This window comes from Limanda limanda, chromosome 12 (genome assembly GCF_963576545.1).
Source record: "Limanda limanda chromosome 12, fLimLim1.1, whole genome shotgun sequence".
Lineage (NCBI taxonomy): Eukaryota > Metazoa > Chordata > Actinopteri > Pleuronectiformes > Pleuronectidae > Limanda > Limanda limanda.
Genome location: NC_083647.1, coordinates 16,387,597 through 16,409,619, shown reverse-complemented (window position 1 = coordinate 16,409,619; position 22,023 = coordinate 16,387,597). Strand labels below are relative to the sequence as shown.

Here is a 22,023-nt window from a genome sequence, read left to right as displayed (position 1 = left end):
ACTGAGCTTGAGAGATGATGCAAACGAAATGTGTAAATCCGCTCAACTGAAACTAACCACATACATTTGGTTGAACTATGCGAACAAATCCTCATGTTTCTCAGGAAGACGACTGAGACCACGCCTCTGTGCAAAGGTGAAACGGTCACACCGAGCTGCGGTGGTCTACAACATATGCTTCACAACACAGAACTGAGAGTTTGGGTCTTTGAGTTACAGGAAAAACACACACCCTCCAATGTGAAACTGAGGGTATCGTCTCCTGAAGAAGAAAAATCAATGAACGCACCAGCAAAAAGAAAGAGCTTTCTGAAATTGCCCCATCTCAGAGACGACCGAATGCAGATCTATAGATGAAATAAATACACAGCTCTAACTAATGATTATCTGAACTATTTATTCATCTATTTACGAGATCACGATGCCAGAAAATTGTTTAAAATGCTCATCTCAATTTCTTTCAACTGACCCAATACAAAGATATTTTAATCGCCAAGATATAAGAATGAGAAATGCAGCAAATTGTGACAATGACAAACCTAGAACTTGTAAATTATTATGTTCAGAATCCTTTTTGACATTCAATTGTCTCGCAACACAAAATAAAGACATAAATGGGGCTTTAATCACAGCAACTATAATGAAATGTTTGTTATTTCATCTCCTCCCCTCTAAACTGAGATGTGTCCCATCAACCTTCTGCACACGGTGATGGGTTCCGACAGGTTGACAAGGTCGTCAGCTGGGGTCATGAAATTCCCCCCTCTGGCAAATGTCGTGACCACAGAGCCAGCATTTCATACTGCCCCCCCCACAGCAATTCATACTGCACCCTCTGCGATGACACCATTCAGTCACCTCCCACGCTGCAGTACCTTTGAGTGTGGCCTTCTTCAGGACCTTCATGGCATAGAGCTGGTTGTCATCTGGAGGGGTCACCTTTCGCACCAGGAAGACCTAGAGCATTCACCACAAAACAAACCCCCCCCCCCGGTTATATCAGATTCAGGATTTAGAGGCCCGAGAAAACAAAGGGAGCCACAGAAAGAGAAGGACAGATTAATTTGAATGGTCATTATTATACACGTATATAAAAACTAAGGAGACATTACAGTTAACAGTTAATAAATAGATAGACAAGAAAATGAAAGCTTGTGTTACCTTGCCAAAAGACCCCTGACCCAGCACTTTGAGCAGTTCAAACTGGGAGGCGTCGGCCTTCTCGGATCCCTCTTTGACCACATGAGTGATGTTGATCTCCTTGATGTCTCCATCTTCCTGAAGAGTGAAAAAACAAGAACAGTCAGAACATAAAACAGTTAGCGACCTCAGATCTAATGACTAAGATACTGTCTGTGTTTGTTAGTGTGTGTGTGAAGAAGCTGTAAATAGCAGTTCATCAAAATAAAACGCGTCAGAAAGAGGAAGCACGGCGATGTGTCGACTGCACCCCGTGGTTAAGTGTGACTTTTCTTTTAAAGAACTTACTGGAAATAAAGATGACTGCACAATAAAAATGGAAGTATATGCTGCACTCTATAAAAAGGAGCAATGCAAAAGAGTGGTTCATATTTGCGTTTGCGGACACTGGTTGTTTAGATTCAAGCTCGTGAGACCTTTTCAGGTTCTTGCACTGGGGTGGAGCAGCTGATCTGAGACTCACAAGTCATCAGCACCACCCAACCGAAACGCAGCAAAGCATCAGCAGCAGCAAACCTCATCTACAACAACAATGTCAACAACAACATCAAGTCACTTTCTCAAGACACGGTTCTCAGCATTCATAATCTTGGCCGACACTGAGGCACAACATTATTCTTACCCTGTGGACAGCATATTTAAAATGTCACAGTGTGGCTAGAGGGGAAACACTTTTGTATTTTCAGCTTCTACCTGCTACTTGCGGGCTTTAACTTTAAAGTGTGGCTAGAAAGTAGAACATCTTCCCTGTTCTACAGTTTATCTCTCGAGTTTGTCCTCTGCAGACATTCATGTGTGGTTTTATAATAGTAAGGCCATCGCTCAGGAAAAATGTTAAAGGCAGCTTAGATAAGATTAAAGTAGATTTTAAAATGTTGTGTTAAAACAGTGTTGAATTGAAGAGCTGACTTGATTGATAACGTGATAGTCACTCACAGCATTTATCAAGAAAAAGCATCACTAATGTGAAGTTGCAGAACATTCAAAAAAAGGGCAGGGCAATAAAACAATACGGACAATTACCACACGATGAGGAGGTATACAGTGTTTGTAGAAAAAAAAAAAAATCATCAGATGAATCGATATGTAATAAAAAAAGATGCAGCCGTGTAATTTTAAAGACAGATTCACCAATGATGACATGATAAAATGTTTTGACAACACACTGTCAGCAACCAACACTACAGACCACTATTTGACAACAGGAAACCAGAGCGGGTTGAGCCGAGAGGCGTTCAGCTGCAGCAGCTTGTTTTTTCCTTTAACAACCACAAAAAGAACAGTAAAGTTTTTTTGCATTTTGCAGGGTTAATAAATCCCAATTCCCTGCCTCTACCGTTACAAATATCTGTGCTTAAAAAGAATAAAAAACGGCTCTCTGGAGACGACAGCCTGACAGAGTGTCACTTTACCGTCCAGAGGTTCCTCTGTGCAGGTAAAGAGTCGGTGCTGATGCCTGTTGCAGCTGTTGAGGTGGAGTGAGAAGGGCTGCTGGTCAGAGCCTTGTTCCTTCTCGACAGGTAGAGGGTCAGCAGGTTGAACAGGTTGAACTTCCTCTTGTCCTTCTCCATCTCAGCATTTCCCAGACTGTTTTATCATCCTCACCGTGTCCAAGGCAAACACCGTACCTCGCGTATAAATCAACTCAAACCTCACCTCATCTCGCCAGGAGCTCACTTTACACTCATGTTAGGGTTAGCTCTGTGGACCGCAGGTAAATATGGAGGACTCCCTCAGGCTGTGACCTTTCTCTGTTCTCTCTGCAGGGCAAGGGGCCTCCTGCGATATTTCTTTATCAACTCTTCATCTTCATTTTATCTCCCACTACCCTCCTGTCCTCCGTCTGTCTCTCTCTCTGTTGGTCGGATAAGCCTGGTGTGCTCTCTGTGACTGAGTGCATCTGTAGTGAACTGGAACCAAAGCATGCAGGAAGGAAGAGCCTGCGCTTATTCTCACAGTCACACACCCAACAAGGCCCACACACAAACACACATCTGCGGCAGAGAGAGAGAGAGATGGAGAGAGAGAGAGAGCGAGAGAGAGCAAAAAAAAGAGAGAGAGGAACTACAACAACAAAACAGAGAACTAGAAAGGAACTTAATAGAGCGCATGCCTCCGGCCCAAAAGTCCCCTTAAATTCAATCAAGCTGCACACACTGAGTCGCCTAAATATGACAAATTATATTCATCAAGATTCATGAATTATTCTCTAAGAAAATGGTGAAAATGTCCCAAAAACTGCCTTTAACTCACAATATCAAAGAAGGTTATAAATTCAGCCCTTTGTCCAGATCCGTGCCAAAATGTAACGGGTTCTGTCCCTTAATGACACAGGTTCATGGATATGTCTTTCAGAGTTTCTGCATAATCCTGCTGACAAATAAATAAACCAACCAGAATAGACCCAAGTAGAGGACATACCTCTGCCAAGGTCGAACAGTCCCCTTAAGTTATATCAACTCCCCTTAATATGCCTGATTTTATTTGTCAAGATCCATGAATTATTTCTTTTCACACAATTCACAAAAATGCTTATTTTGTAATGTTAAAGAAAGTGATGTAAAAATGTAAAAAATTATCCTGGATCCACCCCTTTATCGGGATCCTAGGTAAAATGTAATGGGTTCTTCCCTGACCCATAATGCATCCTTCCAAAATTTTCATGGAAATCTGTCGAGTAGTTTTTGCATTATCTTGCTTAAACACAAACAACCAGAAAGTGATGAAAACATAACCAGAGGTAAAGATCGGTTGAAATTGATTATGTCATATTATCTATACCCATTATCATACTTATCTTCATCAGTCAACTTTGTTGTTGTTGCTCACTTTTGTATATTTGCATATCGAGGAAGACATAATTTTTGTCCTGCTCACACATTGACAATAAAGTTCTTGAATTTGAAGTCGTCTCTGCTCCCATGAGTGGAGATAACACATCATCATCACATCATGTGTTTCTGTGTCATCAAGAACTGCCTCGCCTCCAAAACCCAACTGTGTGTCACTGCCCTTTACCCACAATTCAACAGGGTAAGAGGCTGAAAGGAGGAGGAGGAGGGGGAAGCGAGGATGAGGTGTCCCCTCTCTGTGTCAACATGGTTAAAGACGACTCCATCGGCCGGTGGATGATGGAGATTTTCCTGCCTCTGGTCAGGCACATCCCTCTCTATTCCTCTCAAAATAGTCTATTCTTGTCCATCCTGCCTCTTAAAACACCCCTCACCGGTCCTGAAGAGCCCTCACACTCTTTTCCTTTCCTCCATCTCTCACTTTATTGCTCTTTAAAAATACCATTTTTTAACAAGAGAGAATAGACCATTGCACAACCAAATAAATACAGAGCATGAGGTCACCTTTCTTCACCAAACAGTGTTATCTTCAAGCTTCCAGCAGCAGACAGACGTTCAATGCACAGAAAAAGTTGATTGTAACAGTTTTGCGATTGCAGAATTGAATTTCCAAGGGGCGAAAATGAAAAAAGTGCATTAGGCTGAAGTGCAGAAAGTGCAGACATTGCTCATGTCAGCAACAGAAAGCTGGAGTGTGGTTTTCTGGGCAGGGAGAAGCTGCATATTGGCCTGAAATAAAGCAGCTGCACATGGTCGGCTCTTACCTGGTGTCTAATACTGGCATAATCCTTCTCAATCCAGGTAATACGAGACTCATGCTATAGGATGGGAGCAGTGGTTGTGTTAGAATGGAGACGTTACAGAGAAAACATCAGTTTTTCTCAACACAAATGTACAAGTATCTTGCAGGTGCACCTCACACACACTCACACTCACACACACACACACACACACACACACACACACACACACACACACACACACACACACACACACACACACACACACACACACACACACACAAATGGGTCGAAAGGGGATAGATTCACACTAGTAACTAAAAAACGCCTCTTCCCTCCTACTTCTCACTTCCTCTTTTATCAAGCCAATCTCACTTCCTTCCTGCTCGGCGACTCCAACGCGGCAGCAGCGGGGAACTGAGGTTCCCGGCGTAACTGCTGCTAGAGATTCTGACGACTGATCACACACACAAAGGAAATAGTAAGAATTTAAAGTGTCCAGTTATTCGCTCGTACCACACATGGTCCTTAGACTGTGTCAAACTGAATGGAGTCACGGCATTGTGTTATAATTCAATGGCTTCAGCATGTTAAGTTGATATGATTGACTATTTGGCGTGACAATAAGTGGGCTGAGCACTTGCACATCCATTAGCGACGACTTTAAAATCTGTTGCACTTGTAGACTGAAAGGACAGAAGTTGGAGTTTCAAAGTACCAGCACAACTAAGCACTTATGCGTCGGGGGATGACAGGAGGTGGGAGATAAACACGTTCCTGTCACTCTACAGCCGAGAAGATGAGCTCAGCTTCACGTCCACCGTTGCAGATGAAATCCCCTCCACACACACACACACACATGCCTGATTCTTTAGGAAAGTCCCCAGGCCCAATCACATCCATCAGCGCACAAAAAAATGTCCACTCCACACCATTAGTGCGCATGAGAAAGCAGCCACTTGCCTCGTGTGTGCGGGTTTTGGTTCGGAACAAGAGCCTCCACATGTCTGTGTGCAGATATTTCCATGTCACTGGTGCTGTCACTGAGTCACTGGTGTAACAGACTCTAACCGTCCTACAAACGCCTCTTTGTTAGAATTAGCAAACACCTTCTGTACGCAACACGATCTGCAAGCACACACATGCAGCAAAAATGGGAAGTGAGGTTATAAACTGGCGGTAATCTTGTTGGGGGATGTAGAGCAGAAGGGACAGGAAGCGGCTGCTGCAGACGGGAAGTGGTGGACTGAAAGAAGGAAAGATGAAGTCAAACTAGATTCACTTTGCCTATGTGAGCTCTCTTTGTGATGCAACGTTTTTTTTTGGGAGCGGCAGAAGGTCGCAGTGGAGATGGGAAAATTGGCGTCATGCTGATGCACACTTCAGAATCTGAGAGGTTCTGGAGAGAATAATAATCAAGGATGCAATTTCCATTTGGACACACATCGGGCAAAACTCCAACCGAACCTTGAAGTCCTGTACAATAAAACCTTTCATGACAGGGTACTTGCATCCTGTCGCTGTCAAATCAAAGCTAAAACAAACCAAACAAGAGCACACAGCTCCGCCAAGGACAAACAAGATGCACTTAATAAAACACACTCATAGATATCAGTTCCCTTAAGGTGCCTGATTGGATCATGATCCATCAGTGAAATTGTAAAAAAAAATGCCCTATCTCACAACGATATTGACAGAGTAAAACAATTTTTTGTTTCGCCCCGATTCTGATCCACACGAAATTTGATGGATTCTCCCTGTTTATGGAGTTCCCTCCTGTAGTTTTTGCATAATCATGCTTACAAATAGGGCTGCAACTAACTGCTAATGTCATTATCAATTAATCTGTTCATTATCTTTATGATTCAGTGATTATTAAATCGTATATAAAGGAAAAAAACTAAATTTGATCCTTTCCAGCAGTTAATTCGAAAAGCAACACACGAATTGCAGATATCTGCAACATAATTATGACTATAGTTGTGACTATTTAGAATTTTATGTAAGATATCATCATTCTTTTTTGACTGGTCAGAACTCAAAATTATGACATCTGTATTTACATTTTGACTTGTATGAACTATTATTCCTAATCACATGCGTGTGGCTTTTCATAATAGATATCTACGATTCCGTTGAATTATCAGTATCTTAAAGGCCAGGTTCGGATATCTACAATTTAATTCTGACAAGTTCAAACTTAGTATAAGGTATTTTGAAAAGAGGCATATTAAAGATATAAAAACAAATCACTTTGGACAACTTTGATGTACATTTGGAACCTCTGTCTTCCTGAGAGGCAGAAAGCAGATGCGTGTAATGCTCTCTGGTAAACACAAGGGGCCAGTGCAAGTCTACACGGCACAGCTGGTGGTGATGGTGGCGGTGGGGGGGGGAGTGCACCAGAGAAGTGTGTTCTGAGATGGAGCTTTAGCCAAGTAAGGGCATGTTCACATTTTTTAGCCCGTGCCTCCTCCAAATCTCAGTGTTGCTTCTGACATCCATTACACTGGGGGGACGGAGCGGGGGGGGGGGGGGTAGAAAGTGGGACAGAGCGGGAACATGTGGGAGATGGCTGAGGCTGAAAAACTGTCCAATCACAGCAGAGAAGTTCCCACAGGTTGAAGCCCTGCAGCAGTCACGCAGCAAAGTGTCTCAAAGCAATTCACCGAAGCTCTAAACGGCTCAATGTGAAAGTGAGAGAAAAGAGTCTGAAGAAAAATAGAATGAAGGTGGTAAAAGGAGAGAAAACTGAAAAAAAGAGAATTAGCAGACGAAAGTGTGAGGAATGTGAAAAAGCACTAGACGATCACAGTGTTTGTCTCCGTGTCTCTCACTGAGGCCTCTCCTTTTCTCTGGAAAAAACTTGGGGGGGGGGTAGCAGTAGCACCTGCAAGATTTCAAAAACATGACAGCTTAGAATGCTCGACCAGAGAGGAGGAGGAGAGAGAGAGAGAGAGTTCAGGGTGAGAGACAATGTAAATGACTAGTGGACATGGAGAGAGACAGACAGTCTAAACATCCATCCAGCCCACTATGGTTCAGTCTCATTACAGGGAAAAACAACTGTCCTACAGCAGGACTTTGTCTGTGTGAGTGTAAACACACACGCGTTTGTAATACTATCTTCATTGACATAATACATTCCTTAGCCGCTAACCCTAACACCCAACCCCTAACCCCTAACCCTAACACCCAACCCTAAACGTAACTATCCAAACTAAATGCCTAACCCTAACCTAGTTATGACCCTCAAACAGCCCATTGAAAAAGTGAGGGCCGGTCACAAAATGTCTTCACTTTCCAAAAATGTCCTCACTCTATAATGTCTCTGCTTAAAATGGTCCTCCCAAAGAAATAAGTACAGGAACAAACTCACACACAGGGATTAGGTACTGTACTTCGAAGCGCTACTATGAAGACTGTACTTATAAAATTAGAGTTGAAGAGAAAAATAAACTGATTTGTAAACTTCACATCCATATAGTGAAATGGATGAATAGAGACACGCATAGAGAGACGTAGAAAGAGAGCGAGTGATAGAGCAACAGATAGATAGAGGGATAGAGAGATTTAAATCATGTTGAGAATATGCATCATATTTAAAGGTACCACTTTATAATACAAACAATTTAACGACTAGCATTTATCAATATTGAATATATAATTTTATCATTTTCTATCTATTAGTTATGGATTATTGATACGATTTTTTTTTTTGTGTGTATGCTACACTTGTGCGTTTTATCCCCCGAGTTCCTCTGAAAGACCACAACGATGGACCCCAGGAAAATAATCCAAACCAAAAGTGCTTTATAAACATTTAACATTTAAAACTACTTGATGTAAGCACGGGAACAAATTAAAACACCAGTTAAGCTCAATTCAGTGACCTCGGTGTATTTGGGGAACACGTGGCCTACAGGTCCCAGAGATCCTTCCCCTTTGCCATAAAGAAGACCCTCCATTGTGCTTGTTCACACTGAACCAGTCATGTCGGCATAATGTCGCAACGTGTGATTTTAGATAACATGTCAGCGTTGCAGAACGAGAGACGTGGCATGGGACACGTCAGTGGGGGCATCTGTATAAACATGCACGGCTTTTGACTGTATGTGAACTGATGTAGGATAAAAGTTGTGTGCGTTTTTTTTGTGTGTGAAAGTCCCGACACGACTGCAGGCAGGCGCACGAATCTGTCAGGTGAGAGACAGTAATAGTCTTCATCAGTCTGAGCCTCTGTCCTCTCTCCTCCGTCAGAAACGCTGAATACATGAAGTGTGAGCTGCAAGATTTTGGAGGGCAGGTCTGGCTCATTCATTCAGATTCTCTCTCATTCATCACCTTCTCTCCCCTGTGGTGAACCACATCTTTCCTTTCACTTTGCCCAACAGCTTCTCCATCTGTCCACGTTCCTTTTTTCCTTTTCCCCCTGACCCATCCGTTATCTCTCTTTCCCTTTCCTACCTTTCACACCTGCTGTGATAGATGTTGCTAAAGTAGTAAGGCGGGAGTTAGAGGAGGCAGAGCTGCAGATGGATATTCACCGGGTCCAGACACCATCCACAGACATCCCATCATGGTGCTTTAATAGTAGATAAGCCTTGGGCAGGCAGAAGAGAGGAGATTTGAAAAAATATCAAAAAGGGCACTTTTCCTTTCTGATATCTGCACTTTGTTTAAAAGTTGATACCAAGTAATCTAATAGCAGAGAGCATTTAGAAAATGTGCAACTTTTATTATATTTCAACAGCTCTATACTACTATCCTTGTATAAAGTGATAAATTGCCATCACTGTTGTGTTGTTATGGGCCTGGCTTAGGCAAAACCCTAAAATACACACAACTACTTCCTTTAAATAGGTCAAAACTGAAGTGTTGCATACTGTAAATGAAAGCTGCTGCGAAGACATGATGTCCAGAAAAAGAGAACTGCAGTTTTGTCTGGGTGAAACGAACATACTTAAGAGAAGTGGTATTGGATCTGTACATGGATTTGACATGACACTGCATTTTCGGAAGAATCTGAGGAATTTCTGATGCTGGTGTCTGTATCTCTTAGAAAAAAGAACGAATGGAAAAACACATAAAACGTTTCGGGTCACGCCGGTAGAACAGAACAAAGAACTAGCAGCAGTGCACATACAGTACTTACAGCCTAATCCCCCACTACTTAACACGATTATCTCCGTCTTTGCCAGTGCGGCTGCTGTTATCCACAGAAAGATGGAAGACAAGGGCTTTAAGAGAACAAGTCAAAAAAGAACAAAAAAAATACTGAGGAACATTACAAACATTAAGAACGTTTTGCGTCAGGCATCAATTCCATCTAAATATTTAGATATAGTGCTCCTTGGTTCATTTCATTTCACAAAAAGTGTAGATATAAAAAGGTAGATCAACAAAGTAGGTTTCGTGAGCGTCAAAGGTTGTCTGTCATTATCGAGAGGCAACACGTCTTCTGACTTTTGACCCTTGGGTGGAGAGCACTGCTGGGGTTAATACCCGCTCTTGAGCGGACTGTGCCATCTGCCCCATCTTGTCCTCCAGTTGCATCCATGGTATCCACACAGGAGTAACGCTGGGCCCGCAAGTTTCTGCCTGAACACGCCCTAGCCAGAAGTTTTTGCAGATTCCAGGCATGTGCGGTGTAAAGAATGTAGGTGAAGAGCCCAGGCAAGGTTAGCAAGGCCGACCCAAACATTGATATATCATTTCAAATTTTGGGCTTAAAGGTTTGAAGGTTGAAGGTTTCTATACAACCAGATGTGTGATTTAAAAGAAACGCCCACTGTAGATGTCATAAACAACAACTGCTACACTGACCCTGCTTCACAATTACCCTGCACCAAGATGCATCATTGAGTGACAACAGAAAATAACTCGGGAAGTCTCCGTCGGCACAGGTGCTGTTTTTATCAAATGCCGCACAAGGGAAGTGGACACTGGAGGAAATGTACCAGAGGTAGCACAGGATTAGCAAAGATGCTACAGGAAATCCTGCGCTGGCCTCTGTATTATTAATAGCAGCAACAAGGATATCGGTAAGATGATAGGCAGTTCAGCGCTGGGTCAGTTGACAAGGAGCCATAATGGCGTTGTGTAATATCTACTGTGTCAGCAATCATCAATAAAACATTTAAAAAAAAAACAGAGGGACTGAAGTGGCAGGGAGGAGTAAGGAGAGATGGATTAAAAGCGAGGGACAGAGAGATAAGTGGGAGAGATGGATGAGACGGAGGGAGAGAAGAACGAGTGGATGCTCGTAATACACAATGAGGTCATCGGAGTTAGAGCTAAGCTGGCGGACTGCAGTGGTAATGTGCAGCACAGTCTATAGCACCATGTATGGAGAGCGGAGCAACACACAAAGACACACACAAAACAGCCTATAAACACACAAACAATAACATCGCCTGATCTTTTCATCTCTGATTTCTATGTCAACACATAACCACTCTCGTGGATCAGACTCTTCACACCAGCTACGAGCAGTCAGAAATAGCAGCTTCCTATCTCAGTGAACACTTCCTCCTTCCTCCCGTTCGTGGTTCTCTCCAGTCTCCAAAAATATCAACACTACAACTTGCCAAAAACACCCCCCCAAAACAACACATACACGGACATTAATCAAAACACTGTTTGTGTATCCTCAACTTTAACACTATGCTCTGGTGTGTTGCTCCACAACATGTCGGACTATCTGTCTAGTTCTCGTCTTAAATCTTTTCACAGCTAAATAATCACAAGAAAATATAACAAAACTGGAATGAAAAAGCAGATGATGGTAAGAAAGTAAGGAACAGATTTATTTTCTTATTTTGAGGCTACAATCCACATTTAACGTCTGAGGAATAGATATAAAATTTTGTTTATACATTTCCCACTCAAAATGCGACTCCATCGGTCACTGAAATCACATGGGATTTATTCATTTGTATTTGATTACGCCCACTGAGGAGGTTATGTTTTCACCCCATGTCAGTTTGCAGGCAGAATTACATTTAAAAACTAATTAACTGAACATTAGCGGATGGATGGGGCCTGGACAATTGTGGCGTAGTTCTGGACAAAGAGGTGGATTTGTTTCCATTTTTCATTTTTCACCAATTTCCCAGAGAATAATGAATGGATCTTCTTGAAAGTCAGACATATTGAGGAGAGGAGACTCATGTCTATGATTGTCTGCAATTGTAGTCAGCTTGAATTGAAGGGGAATGTTAACAGAGGGATTGGGGCCTTATGAGTGCCAGAGGGGATGCTGCAGTTGTAAATACAAAGCAACTTTGACATATTTTGATAAGGTGAACATTCACATATCCAGCAACATGACTATTCATTTGAAATGTATTCGACAATCCAACATTTACTCAGTTTTTACCTCTATTTAAGTTCCTGTCTGGTGTTTGGTGCTGGACAGGAAGCAAACAGTAGGTGAACCAATGAACCGAAACAATAAAGTGGCCGTAAAGCTGAAATATGATCCTACATGTACATATCCTACTGCTGATATAAAAATATGGATTTGTATAACTTTAAAATGCAAGAAAAATGTGGCAAAGAGATGGTAAAAAAAAAGAATTGAATGTTGACAACTTGTCTTTTTGCAAAAGCAGCAGGATATATGACAGATGGAGCAGGCACAGCCAGACTGGCTTCAATCAGGACGAGTGAAATGTATTCTGAAGCCGATTCTTCTATTAAGATTCAGTGATGTTAAGTCGAAATGACTAAGTGCACTGCTACTGACACAAAGAGAGATTTCACTGTTGGAGGTTAAAAAGGAGTCAGTTGAATATGTGGAGTCACCGCTGTGAGGCTGCATCCACTGGCGTTTGAACTCATTTGGGAACAGATGGACGGGGGATTTTTGTTAATACATGCATTTTCTGTACTGCATGCTCAATGCTGCTATGGCAACCAAGGTCAAAGGTTACATGCCCCGGGGGCGCAATACATAAAAACTGCTGAGAAAGCGAAACAGATGAGAGAGAGAGACGGAAGAACAAAATACAAAAAAGGAACCAAACAACACACATTTAACACATTAGTTTGAAAATTAATTAAATGGAAATACAAAGAAGGATGCAGCAGAGTTACATGTATAAATCAAGGGAGAGAAATAAACGGCAGAGCTGAGCGCATAAACATCAACATCCATATTAATGAGAACCATAAAGGACGAGGGGAACTGGTCGGAACATTTTCCTTAATCAACCCCGAGAGGGAGACGCGTGAAACTATGGCAACACTTCTTTTTCTCCTCTCTGTCTCCATCTCCAAGCATTCTCTTTGTACAACAAGAGGTGCTACGAGAGGCAAGGCCACACACATACACACACTCAAACACACACAGAACACTTTTTAGGCAATGCTTCTAGGTAACATTCGCTGGCCTCCATCTCTACAAACAAGAGCGATTGTATGCCTTCGCACTCCACTTCAATATGCAATTTGATGCCAGAATCCTCCCTTTCATTCCATCCATGCTACATGAGCAGGAGATATATCCTTATTTAATCTGTAAGGTAATATATAATGATGGCCTTTAAAAAAGGTTGGCAGTGTCACTTGTGACTCTAATACCAGAGACCTTTCAGAAAACACAGACTTATCTATAAGATAATTCACATACACACTGGATGAGTAATGGTGCTGAGTCCCTGTCAGTGTAATCCTGCGTAATCACTGCTGTTATTACTGCATGGGAGTGTATGTGTGCGGGTGTTTGTGAGAGTGTGTGTGCTTTTAAATTCAAACATGAATGAATATCCCTGTGAGTAGAGCACAGAGGATTTATGAGAGGTGTGAATTTGTGTGCATCCGCGTTGTTATAAACCTTTTACCTCATGGTGGCACAAGTCACAATCATAGCTAACAGACGCCAAGGACACAGTAACCATGACAACTAGGCCCGCAGCAGTCATAAATGGATGGAGGAGGAGGGGATGCGCTGAAATAATGGACGGATCATGAGTTGCACGCTGTTTAAGTCTGGTTTTGGGTTTTTGTCTGTTCTGGGATGACAGAAGCCACAAATATTTCGAAATGAAAAGCTGCAAACACACGTCCCTGTTGCAACAAACCACAGAGCCAAATAATCGAAGGAGGTCTCAACCTCTAAAACAAAAACAGTTCAGTGGACACAAACATGTTGGAGGTGCTGTGAGCGGAACTGCCACAAATGTTTACTCAGCTTGTTTCTCGGATAAAACAAAAATCCTTCATTTGGCTAAATTATAAAGTAAAAAAAAAACGACTGATTTGAAAACAATATCATGTAAATGTGGCTTAAACTGGATACAAAGTCAATGTAACGAAGCAGAGAGGAGATCAAATGAAACAAACGTTACCTTAATAAAAGCAATAGTAGATTTTGGTCAAAATTTAAAGTGGGTACACAACTCAAACCATTAAAATTCAGATGTAACATCTTCTGAAGATTATTCATAAAAATGTTAGTTACCTGACCATGTTTTTAAGTAATAATTAAGTTAATGGTTACACACTATCCGTCCATGCTGCATCTATTCCCATCACCTCCTGTCACTTCTCAATCATCAGTATGCTGCTTTTTAACTCAAACAGGTCATCAGCACGCAAAGTCAGCAGTCTATCATCCCCTGATTATCTACTCGCTCTGGATTTGCTATTAATGCTTCAACAAGCCAAGTATAACGTGAGTAAAAAAAATGTAAGAGTGTAAGTGAAGGTTTGGGATGTTTGCCAGAGGGGCTATAGAAAATTTTAATCATAGAATCATGCAGCCACGCCATAGGAAGAGTGCTGACATGAAGACAGTCTATGACAGCAAATTTGAAGACTCCCGGTTCAGATAATTAAAAAACGTATATTGTAAAAAATGTACTGCCGTTTATAACCTTGTCTGATTTAATGCTGACGTTTTAGCAATGGCACCAGTATATATCAAAATCATGATGGTGAATACTTTTCTCAACCGATTGAAATCACAAAAGCAGTAAAAAAATATGACCTTGATGAACTTTAATAAACTGGACTCTTCCTTAAATAATCCCCTGTGGCACAAACAAAATCGAAAAACTGTTGATGGAGAGATAAAGATTAGTTTAACAGCGTCGCTGGAAAACAGAGAGAGCAACGATACGGCCGAGAGGCAAGAACAGAGAGAGAGAGCAGGAGGAACAGAGGTTATATTGAGTACAACAGAATCCAGAGATTTAGAGCTCCCATCTAGCGCAGCAGCAGGCTGGGTAATTGGACTGTAAACCATCCGTGTGTAAGTGAGTGTGTGTGTTTTGGCGAGTGAGTGTGTGTGTGCGTCTGTGTGTCTGTGTGTCTGTGTGCCCACCAGACACCCGGGTGACCTAAACTGCTTCTGCCATTAACAAGGTTTCTGCTGATGATAAACTCAGATAAGTGGACGCTCACTTGACAGACACCACAATCGATGCCACCAACCCCCGTCACACTCACTCAAAAAACCCCACACGGTTGTACTTCTATTTTAGTGAAGACACTTATTTCCGTTATACATTCTCTAGCCCCTTAATCATCAAAACTTAATGTCTAACCCTTACCTAACCCTAACCCCAAGTCTTAATCCGCAATTGCCCATTAAAAAAGTGAGGACCGTTCGAAATGTCCTCGCTTTGCAGAAGTGTCCTCACTCTGTGGGTGTATGCTTACCTCACAAAGATATAAGTACAGGAACACACACACAATTTGATGTGTATAAACAGCACAGCAACTTCACTAACAATCACTGATTTACTGCCTCAAAGCTACTGCACATGCACTCATACACAATTAAATGCGCACACACACAAACCACTCATGGGGCTGCAAAGGGAGTCGTAACAAGGTCTGTCAGCTACAGGCAACAAATAAGGAGCCTTTTTAATTTGTGGTAAAACCATCTGCAGAGGCTCAACTACCTCGCTGCATAAACACAAAACTGCGACTTGCATCTGATGATCTTATATTGTCCTCGGAGTAGCGTGATTGTGCGATTGTGTCGGAGCAAAGTCCGTCCGGCTTGCGTAATGAAGCCGATTTTCCATTCCTCACTCTTGTTCACTGACTAGCTCGCAGTGTAGCAACACAGAGTCGTTCATACATAACAGATGGAATAAACACGGCCTGCGACTATTCACAGACAGCTATTGATTTGCTAAGTGCCGTTCTATCGGAAAGCACAATGTCAAACATCCTTTTTTGAAAGACTTGGTACGACCTTGCTGAGAAGTCGGCATTCAGCACTCGACAAAAACCGTCGGAGTCGGAGTGGAATTGAGGCCGTACACTCGTCTGAGTGTCGAAACTTTACAAGGAGGAAAAGAAGAAGTTGGCCGAGAAACTTTTTTAGCGGAAAATAAAAGCGAGCTAAATAAACGGTGCGGTATAATCAAGGACACCTGCTTAACTAATCGTCAAACAGCCAGGCTTTATCTGAATTAGAAGACCTAGTGATGAATTGGGCTTTAAAGGAGGAGCGCTGAGGAGCAGTGGTGGAAGTTAGGAGGGGTGATGAAGAGAAGGAGGCTGTATTGGAATGTTTGGAGGAGAATGATGAGGGGCAGTGAGAGCATGAAGGAGGGCATCTTCAAGCCTCACTGCTTTTTCTCATTTAGGAGGTCTACGAGTGTGTGTGTGTCGTCCAGTACCGCGTTGTGGGGACCTAGACATTATGGGGACTTGTCGTACTTATGGGGACACAAAGCAAGTCCCTGTGATGTAAATCATTACATTGAAATAGGAAGACATGTATTCATTTCACGATACCTTTAGATGAGGGTAATGGGTCAGGGCTGGACCCAGTCCAGACTTTGTATTGACGTCTGTCCTGAGGGGTCTAATCATACGTATGAATGAGTGTGTGTTATGTGTGTGTGTGTGTGTCTCTCTCTCCATGTGCGTATGGGTTTGCGTCATCAGGGTTCCCTCCCTGCCGTCATCTGAAGCGCTGCAGGAACACTGCAGTCCACTCCGAGCGCCACTGTGACACAGTCAAGAGGCCGTTTCCACTCGCTGTTATCGCAGTGATTTCAATTGTCTGATCAGACAAGAATTAAAAGCAGCAACTGGCAGGTCTGATCGCACATCGTCAGCCTTTTCACGTAATGATCAAATGAGTCACACCTTGCTGCCTTTGAAACTGACTCATTCAATCCTATCGCCATGTCTGATGTGAGGAGACGGAGAGGCTGAGGGGCAGAGAGTTACACCAGAGCAGATGGAGTGTACGGGAAAGAAAAGAGACATGGCGGGCACATTCAGGTCAAGTGTCGACGCCTACGACGGTAGTCTCGAAATGTCACGTCCCCATGATCAGATCTGTAATATGACAATAGGAAATGACGAGGGCTACCAGTGGCTGATGCATTACTCATCAGCTCTGGCACATACATCTCAAAGCCTCCCAGTCCCAAGATATTAGTTACCAAGCTTTGAAATCAATTTCCAGAATGTTGCTCACTTGTCCAGTGTATATTTTTGCAGGTTTGTTGACAACACAAAAAAAACAAAAAACAAAAAAAAAAACCTTTTTCTCACAACCTCTCGTCCTTGGAGACAATGATGGAGTGACTACTAGCGCTCATGATAACTGATGATTTGCATATCATTAACATTTCAACAGTTTATTCCCTCTTCTCTCGAGCTGAAAGTGATACACAAGTAGGATTATGAATCCCATCGCTCTTACAGATACTTTCCTTCGTGACAGTCGCTACATCAGTAAGTGCATATAAATTTAAAAGTGAGTACACAATAAATAATATAAACTTACTGTCAGAGCCTGAATAGATCATCACTTAGTTTAAAAACTTAGTTTAAACACTGATTTTTGTCAGAACTTTAATAGGAGTATTTGGGGGAGGGGGTAACCTAAATAACCATAATAGAATAACATTTATTCAAATTGATAAGTTATTCTTACTTTAGACCAAAATATCGATGTTATATTCACAGTTCTAGAGTCTTTGAAGCTGTGTCAGCAGTTAGGTGTTTTTTACACAAGTACCATGAATAGTACATATAATTATAAAAGGTACATGTTAAAATAGCACATGTGACAATAGGTTGTTTTTATATTGGTTCTTTTTTGAAGAGGTGTGATGCAGCGTTTCAGGTTTGTTTTTCCATTGGTCCTTTTTCGATTGAATCAATTAGTATGCAGCTGGACAGCGAGTCAAAACATTTTCACAGCAGCAGCTTAAAATAACAACTAAATTGAAAAACCGTAACACTTTTTATGTCTTTGGGTTGCATAATAATAATATTTAATTTAACAGCCTTTTTACAATGGCTGCATCAACATATTTGGCTTCCTTGAATAGACACAACTGCACCGTGAATAAATGGTCAATTTATTCAAGTGGAAACTGAGCGGAATAGATGATGATTTAGCAACAAAAATAGAAGCTAAATGAGCAGGTACAGCAGAGTGTGTTTAGTACACACAAACCAAGATACTGTGCAACTATATTACTCACATGTAGACAAAGCCATGGGATCAGGTCCAAACGAAGCATGTTTAAACCAAGGAAAGACAGAGTACTTACAACCCTAAAATTTGATTTAAAGCAACAGTGTATTGAACATTTCTGACTTTGGTGCCCCCTGGTGGAAGTATCAAAACCACTGTGGATATCATTCTACAAACAAAAACTGTAATCATTACTTGTAACTGCTCATTTATGCTGAAGTATAAAACGAATGGTGGCTTCTCTTTGTACTTTGCGTTAACTTCATCCGTATTCGTGCACATCTTCTGAAAGCGGAGCTTTGCGAGTTATGAGTTATATGATGTTAGGTCACCATTTACAACATGGCTGCTGCTGTTACCTCTTTCTTATGAGATAAATTATCAAAACCTCCTCCACTGTCGCCAAATTTGTCAGAAACTCTCGACTCTGCGCCGCCCTCTAGTGCATGTATTGCTCAACAACTGTGCCAAAGTTAAAGAGCAGTGACAGAGACATTGTTTGAAACTAATGAATCTCTTTCCGTACGTGAAGGCAGCAAAAGTGAGTCTTATCTTGACTGGTAAATATCTTCAGAATAAAAAGAAGCAATAACAGATGTATTTCCTCCGAGATGAACAATCCTCTCTATGGCAGCTGGCCTGAGAGTGATAAAGTAAATTGAATGGGGTATTGGGTAATTTTCCCTACTGTGCTGTATGGAAGAGCAGGCTTGGTCTCAACATGTAGACAGTACAAAAACAACAGCTGCAACCTGTCATTAGTCTTTTCAGAAGAACAAGGATCTAGTTTCTGATTTTGAAAAGTGGCTGGACCACTGCATGTTTGAAAAGACTGCGGAACACGACTGGTTTTCAGGGAGCTACTAATGACTGAAGGAATCCCTCGGCACTGATGATAGACATGTAGCGGAGGGATGACAAATACACTTCTGTGAGTTCCTTCTTCTCCAACCACCCCGAGGATGTTCTCTTTTTTGAACTCCTACTTCTTTAATCCAACCTTACACGACCCCAGCACTCCTGTGGCTTTGAGTGTCATTAGAGTCGATCAGCCAGCAATCTTTCCAGCAGCTGTTGTGACAACAAAAAGGCGACTTCTCAGACTCTGGGAAATTACTAACATAAGTCGTTTCAGACATGACCCGCGGGTAAAATCGGCTACGGAGTTCACCCAGATTTGGCCTTTCACACATGCACAACACAACGGGATGTTCTCTGCACAGACGCGTCACAACAACAACAACAAATCCTCCGCATTACTCAGGCAAGAGGTGGAGCAGGCGGGTGCAGCAGACGGAGACAGGAAGTGATGTATTCACTACGCTGCAGAGATGATGAGATTTTCTTGGACAACACACAGACACCGGCGTCAGCTCTTATCACCACAAAGACTCTTTACATCTTCGTCTGTGCCCTCTACGTGTGTCACTGCTTTTTCACCGGGAAATATTTGTTTTTTAGTTTTGTTTTTTTTAAATCTTTCACATCTGTCGCACGTTGCATAATCAACCCCAACTCGCTAGGGGCTAAAACAGTGGGGGACCCCCTGCTGTGCACACATCTCGACTTCTCCTGGATTTCTAAAGGACATTATACTAAGAGGCCAGCTGGATTTTGATGTGAGACACTTTAATGTCCAAATCTAATTCTGAGGAAGCACAATTCTCTTAATTTGAACATATTATTTTGATTATGAAAATGACAATGACAACAACATGAAGGATTTATATAACTGACAGTATAACTGACAGATTTCGTTCCAGACACAAAGAGAAAAATCTATATTTTAAAAAAAACAAAAAAAAACCCCTGCTCTTCAGTCTGATGTTGTGCTGCTACCTGATCGGCTCCTGGCATATTGCCCATTGGGAGTATATTGAATGAACAGCTAACCAGCAGCTAATCACACACCCAGGAACTGAAAGGAGGTGCTGAGGTATGAAGGTTAGAAATTTACGTTGCCAAGAAATAACAAGGAGGCAGAAAAAGCACGGGGTGAGAGAGGAACTGCAAAGAGCAACAAGCTCCGTCAGCTCATCAGAAAATGATCCTGCTGAAGAGTCATTTCAGGGGCTTGTTAAGTGTGTGAGTCATGTACGACAGGGAAGATATTAGCTACACTGCAACGCATCCAAGAGCGGGGAAAGATGAGTAGACAGAAACAAATAGAATAGAATATTCTTGCGTCAGATGCAGACACGGCAAACTGTCTATGTCTGTGCTATATCTGGACCCAGCGCATGTATATGTATGCGTGTCTGTGTGTGCCTCCAAGTTGTCCTGTCACAAAGTGGCATCCAAGACAATACAAACTTTTGAATAATATAATAATGACAGAGCTGTCAGCTGAACAATGCTATAGAAGCACACACCCTGCTCCCTGTTCTTACTGGTTGTCATGGTAAGCGTGTTTATGAATGTGTTTTGTCCCGGAGCCAAATCTGCGACGGGTGCAGCCAATGTCACCTCCGAGTCATTGTCACAGTGCTGTTGTCGGCAATCATCCATATTCAGATGTAAAAGCCTACATTTGTTTTTTTCCTTCCTGGTTCCTGTTTTTTTTTAGGTGGGAAATGTGTGTGTGTGCACAAAATACACACATGGACAAACCCTCAATTTACTTAGTGCACGTCCCCACCTTAAATTTGGACCAAGGTCCAGACCAATGTTCCTATCTTTGTTCCATAGTTCACATTTGATCCGGTTAGTTTTCACATTGACATTTAGTGGGCGCACCACAGACTGGTTGGTTTATTGATTTGTACCCGGGAAGCATTTCACATTTGATGAGTGTGTTATCGATACGCATGGCATTAGTCTTTCCTGTTGAATGGAGACAAGAAATTAACTAGTTGATCAATCGTTTATTAATCCACTGTAATATCATTATGGTATTACTACCAGCATCACCAACTTCAGACACAGTACTGGGCACTAGTTACATGCGCCAATTGAACGTCCTCATCCTTCAAACATAATATCATCAGAGGCGAAGACCACAAGCAATCCTCCAAGCCTGGTCAACTCTGTTTCTGGAGAGACAAGAAAGGTTTCTCTTCATCCATTGTTTGATGCTGTTTCAATTTACTGCAGCTGGTCCAAAAGATCAAACTTCATATTACAAACAAATCAAATCATGATTCAATTTTTCTGAACTGAAAAGACAGAAGGTCGGGATCAAACAAGGTGAAAGCGCCCTTACAGAGCTAAAATTAATTAGACAGCTGCAATACTTTAGGGTTTATTTGCAACAGGAGGGAAAAACTGGTTTGTATAGGTGCTTTTCTTTACAAGTTCAACTGGGTTCAGGAATGAAAATTTCCCACGGGCACCCAGAGACAAATGGACACTGCCACAGACAGACAGACGGACAAAAAACACCAATAATATGTTGCACTGACTAGACAATAATGCACTGAGTGCATATGGGTCTACATCCTGAGGCCCAACGTGATATAATCAGTCACAGACAGCGCCATTCACTTCAACCTCTGCCCTGTTAATAACCACTCCCTCTTACCCTGCATTGGAATGTGAAGTGTTTCGCTCTGCGGAGTTCCAAGGCGTGTCCAAACCTTGTTAAAACAGGCCTCTGCTCAGTGGGGATCACAGCCAAGCAGATATGCATTATGCATTACTCCTCTGGCAAGATCTCACCCTCTTTTGCAAGATGATCAGTTTTTTTCCCGCAAAAAACGTTGCAGTTTTTGAATATTTGGTGATACTGCGCAGATCACGAAACACAAACAGACAAGAGGATCAA

At 42.0% G+C, this 22,023-nt stretch overlaps 1 protein-coding gene across 3 annotated transcripts in view; it reads right to left on the bottom strand.

Moving 5' to 3' along the window:
• The window catches only part of rps6ka1 (ribosomal protein S6 kinase a, polypeptide 1), a 46,607-nt gene that overhangs the window by 8,706 nt on the left and 15,878 nt on the right, over window positions 1–22,023 (bottom strand). The window contains exons 1-3 of one of the 3 annotated variants that reach the window (XM_061083190.1): window positions 4,817–4,866; window positions 1,162–1,278; window positions 876–957 (exon numbers count right to left, since the gene is read on the bottom strand). In XM_061083190.1, coding sequence (XP_060939173.1) covers window positions 876–906 — 31 coding nt within the window. In that variant the 5' untranslated portion in view covers window positions 907–957; window positions 1,162–1,278; window positions 4,817–4,866. Of the gene's footprint in view, window positions 1–875; window positions 958–1,161; window positions 1,279–2,612; window positions 3,105–4,816; window positions 4,867–22,023 lie in introns of those variants that run through there. The other 2 variants (XM_061083188.1, XM_061083189.1) reach the window with 2 other exon arrangements.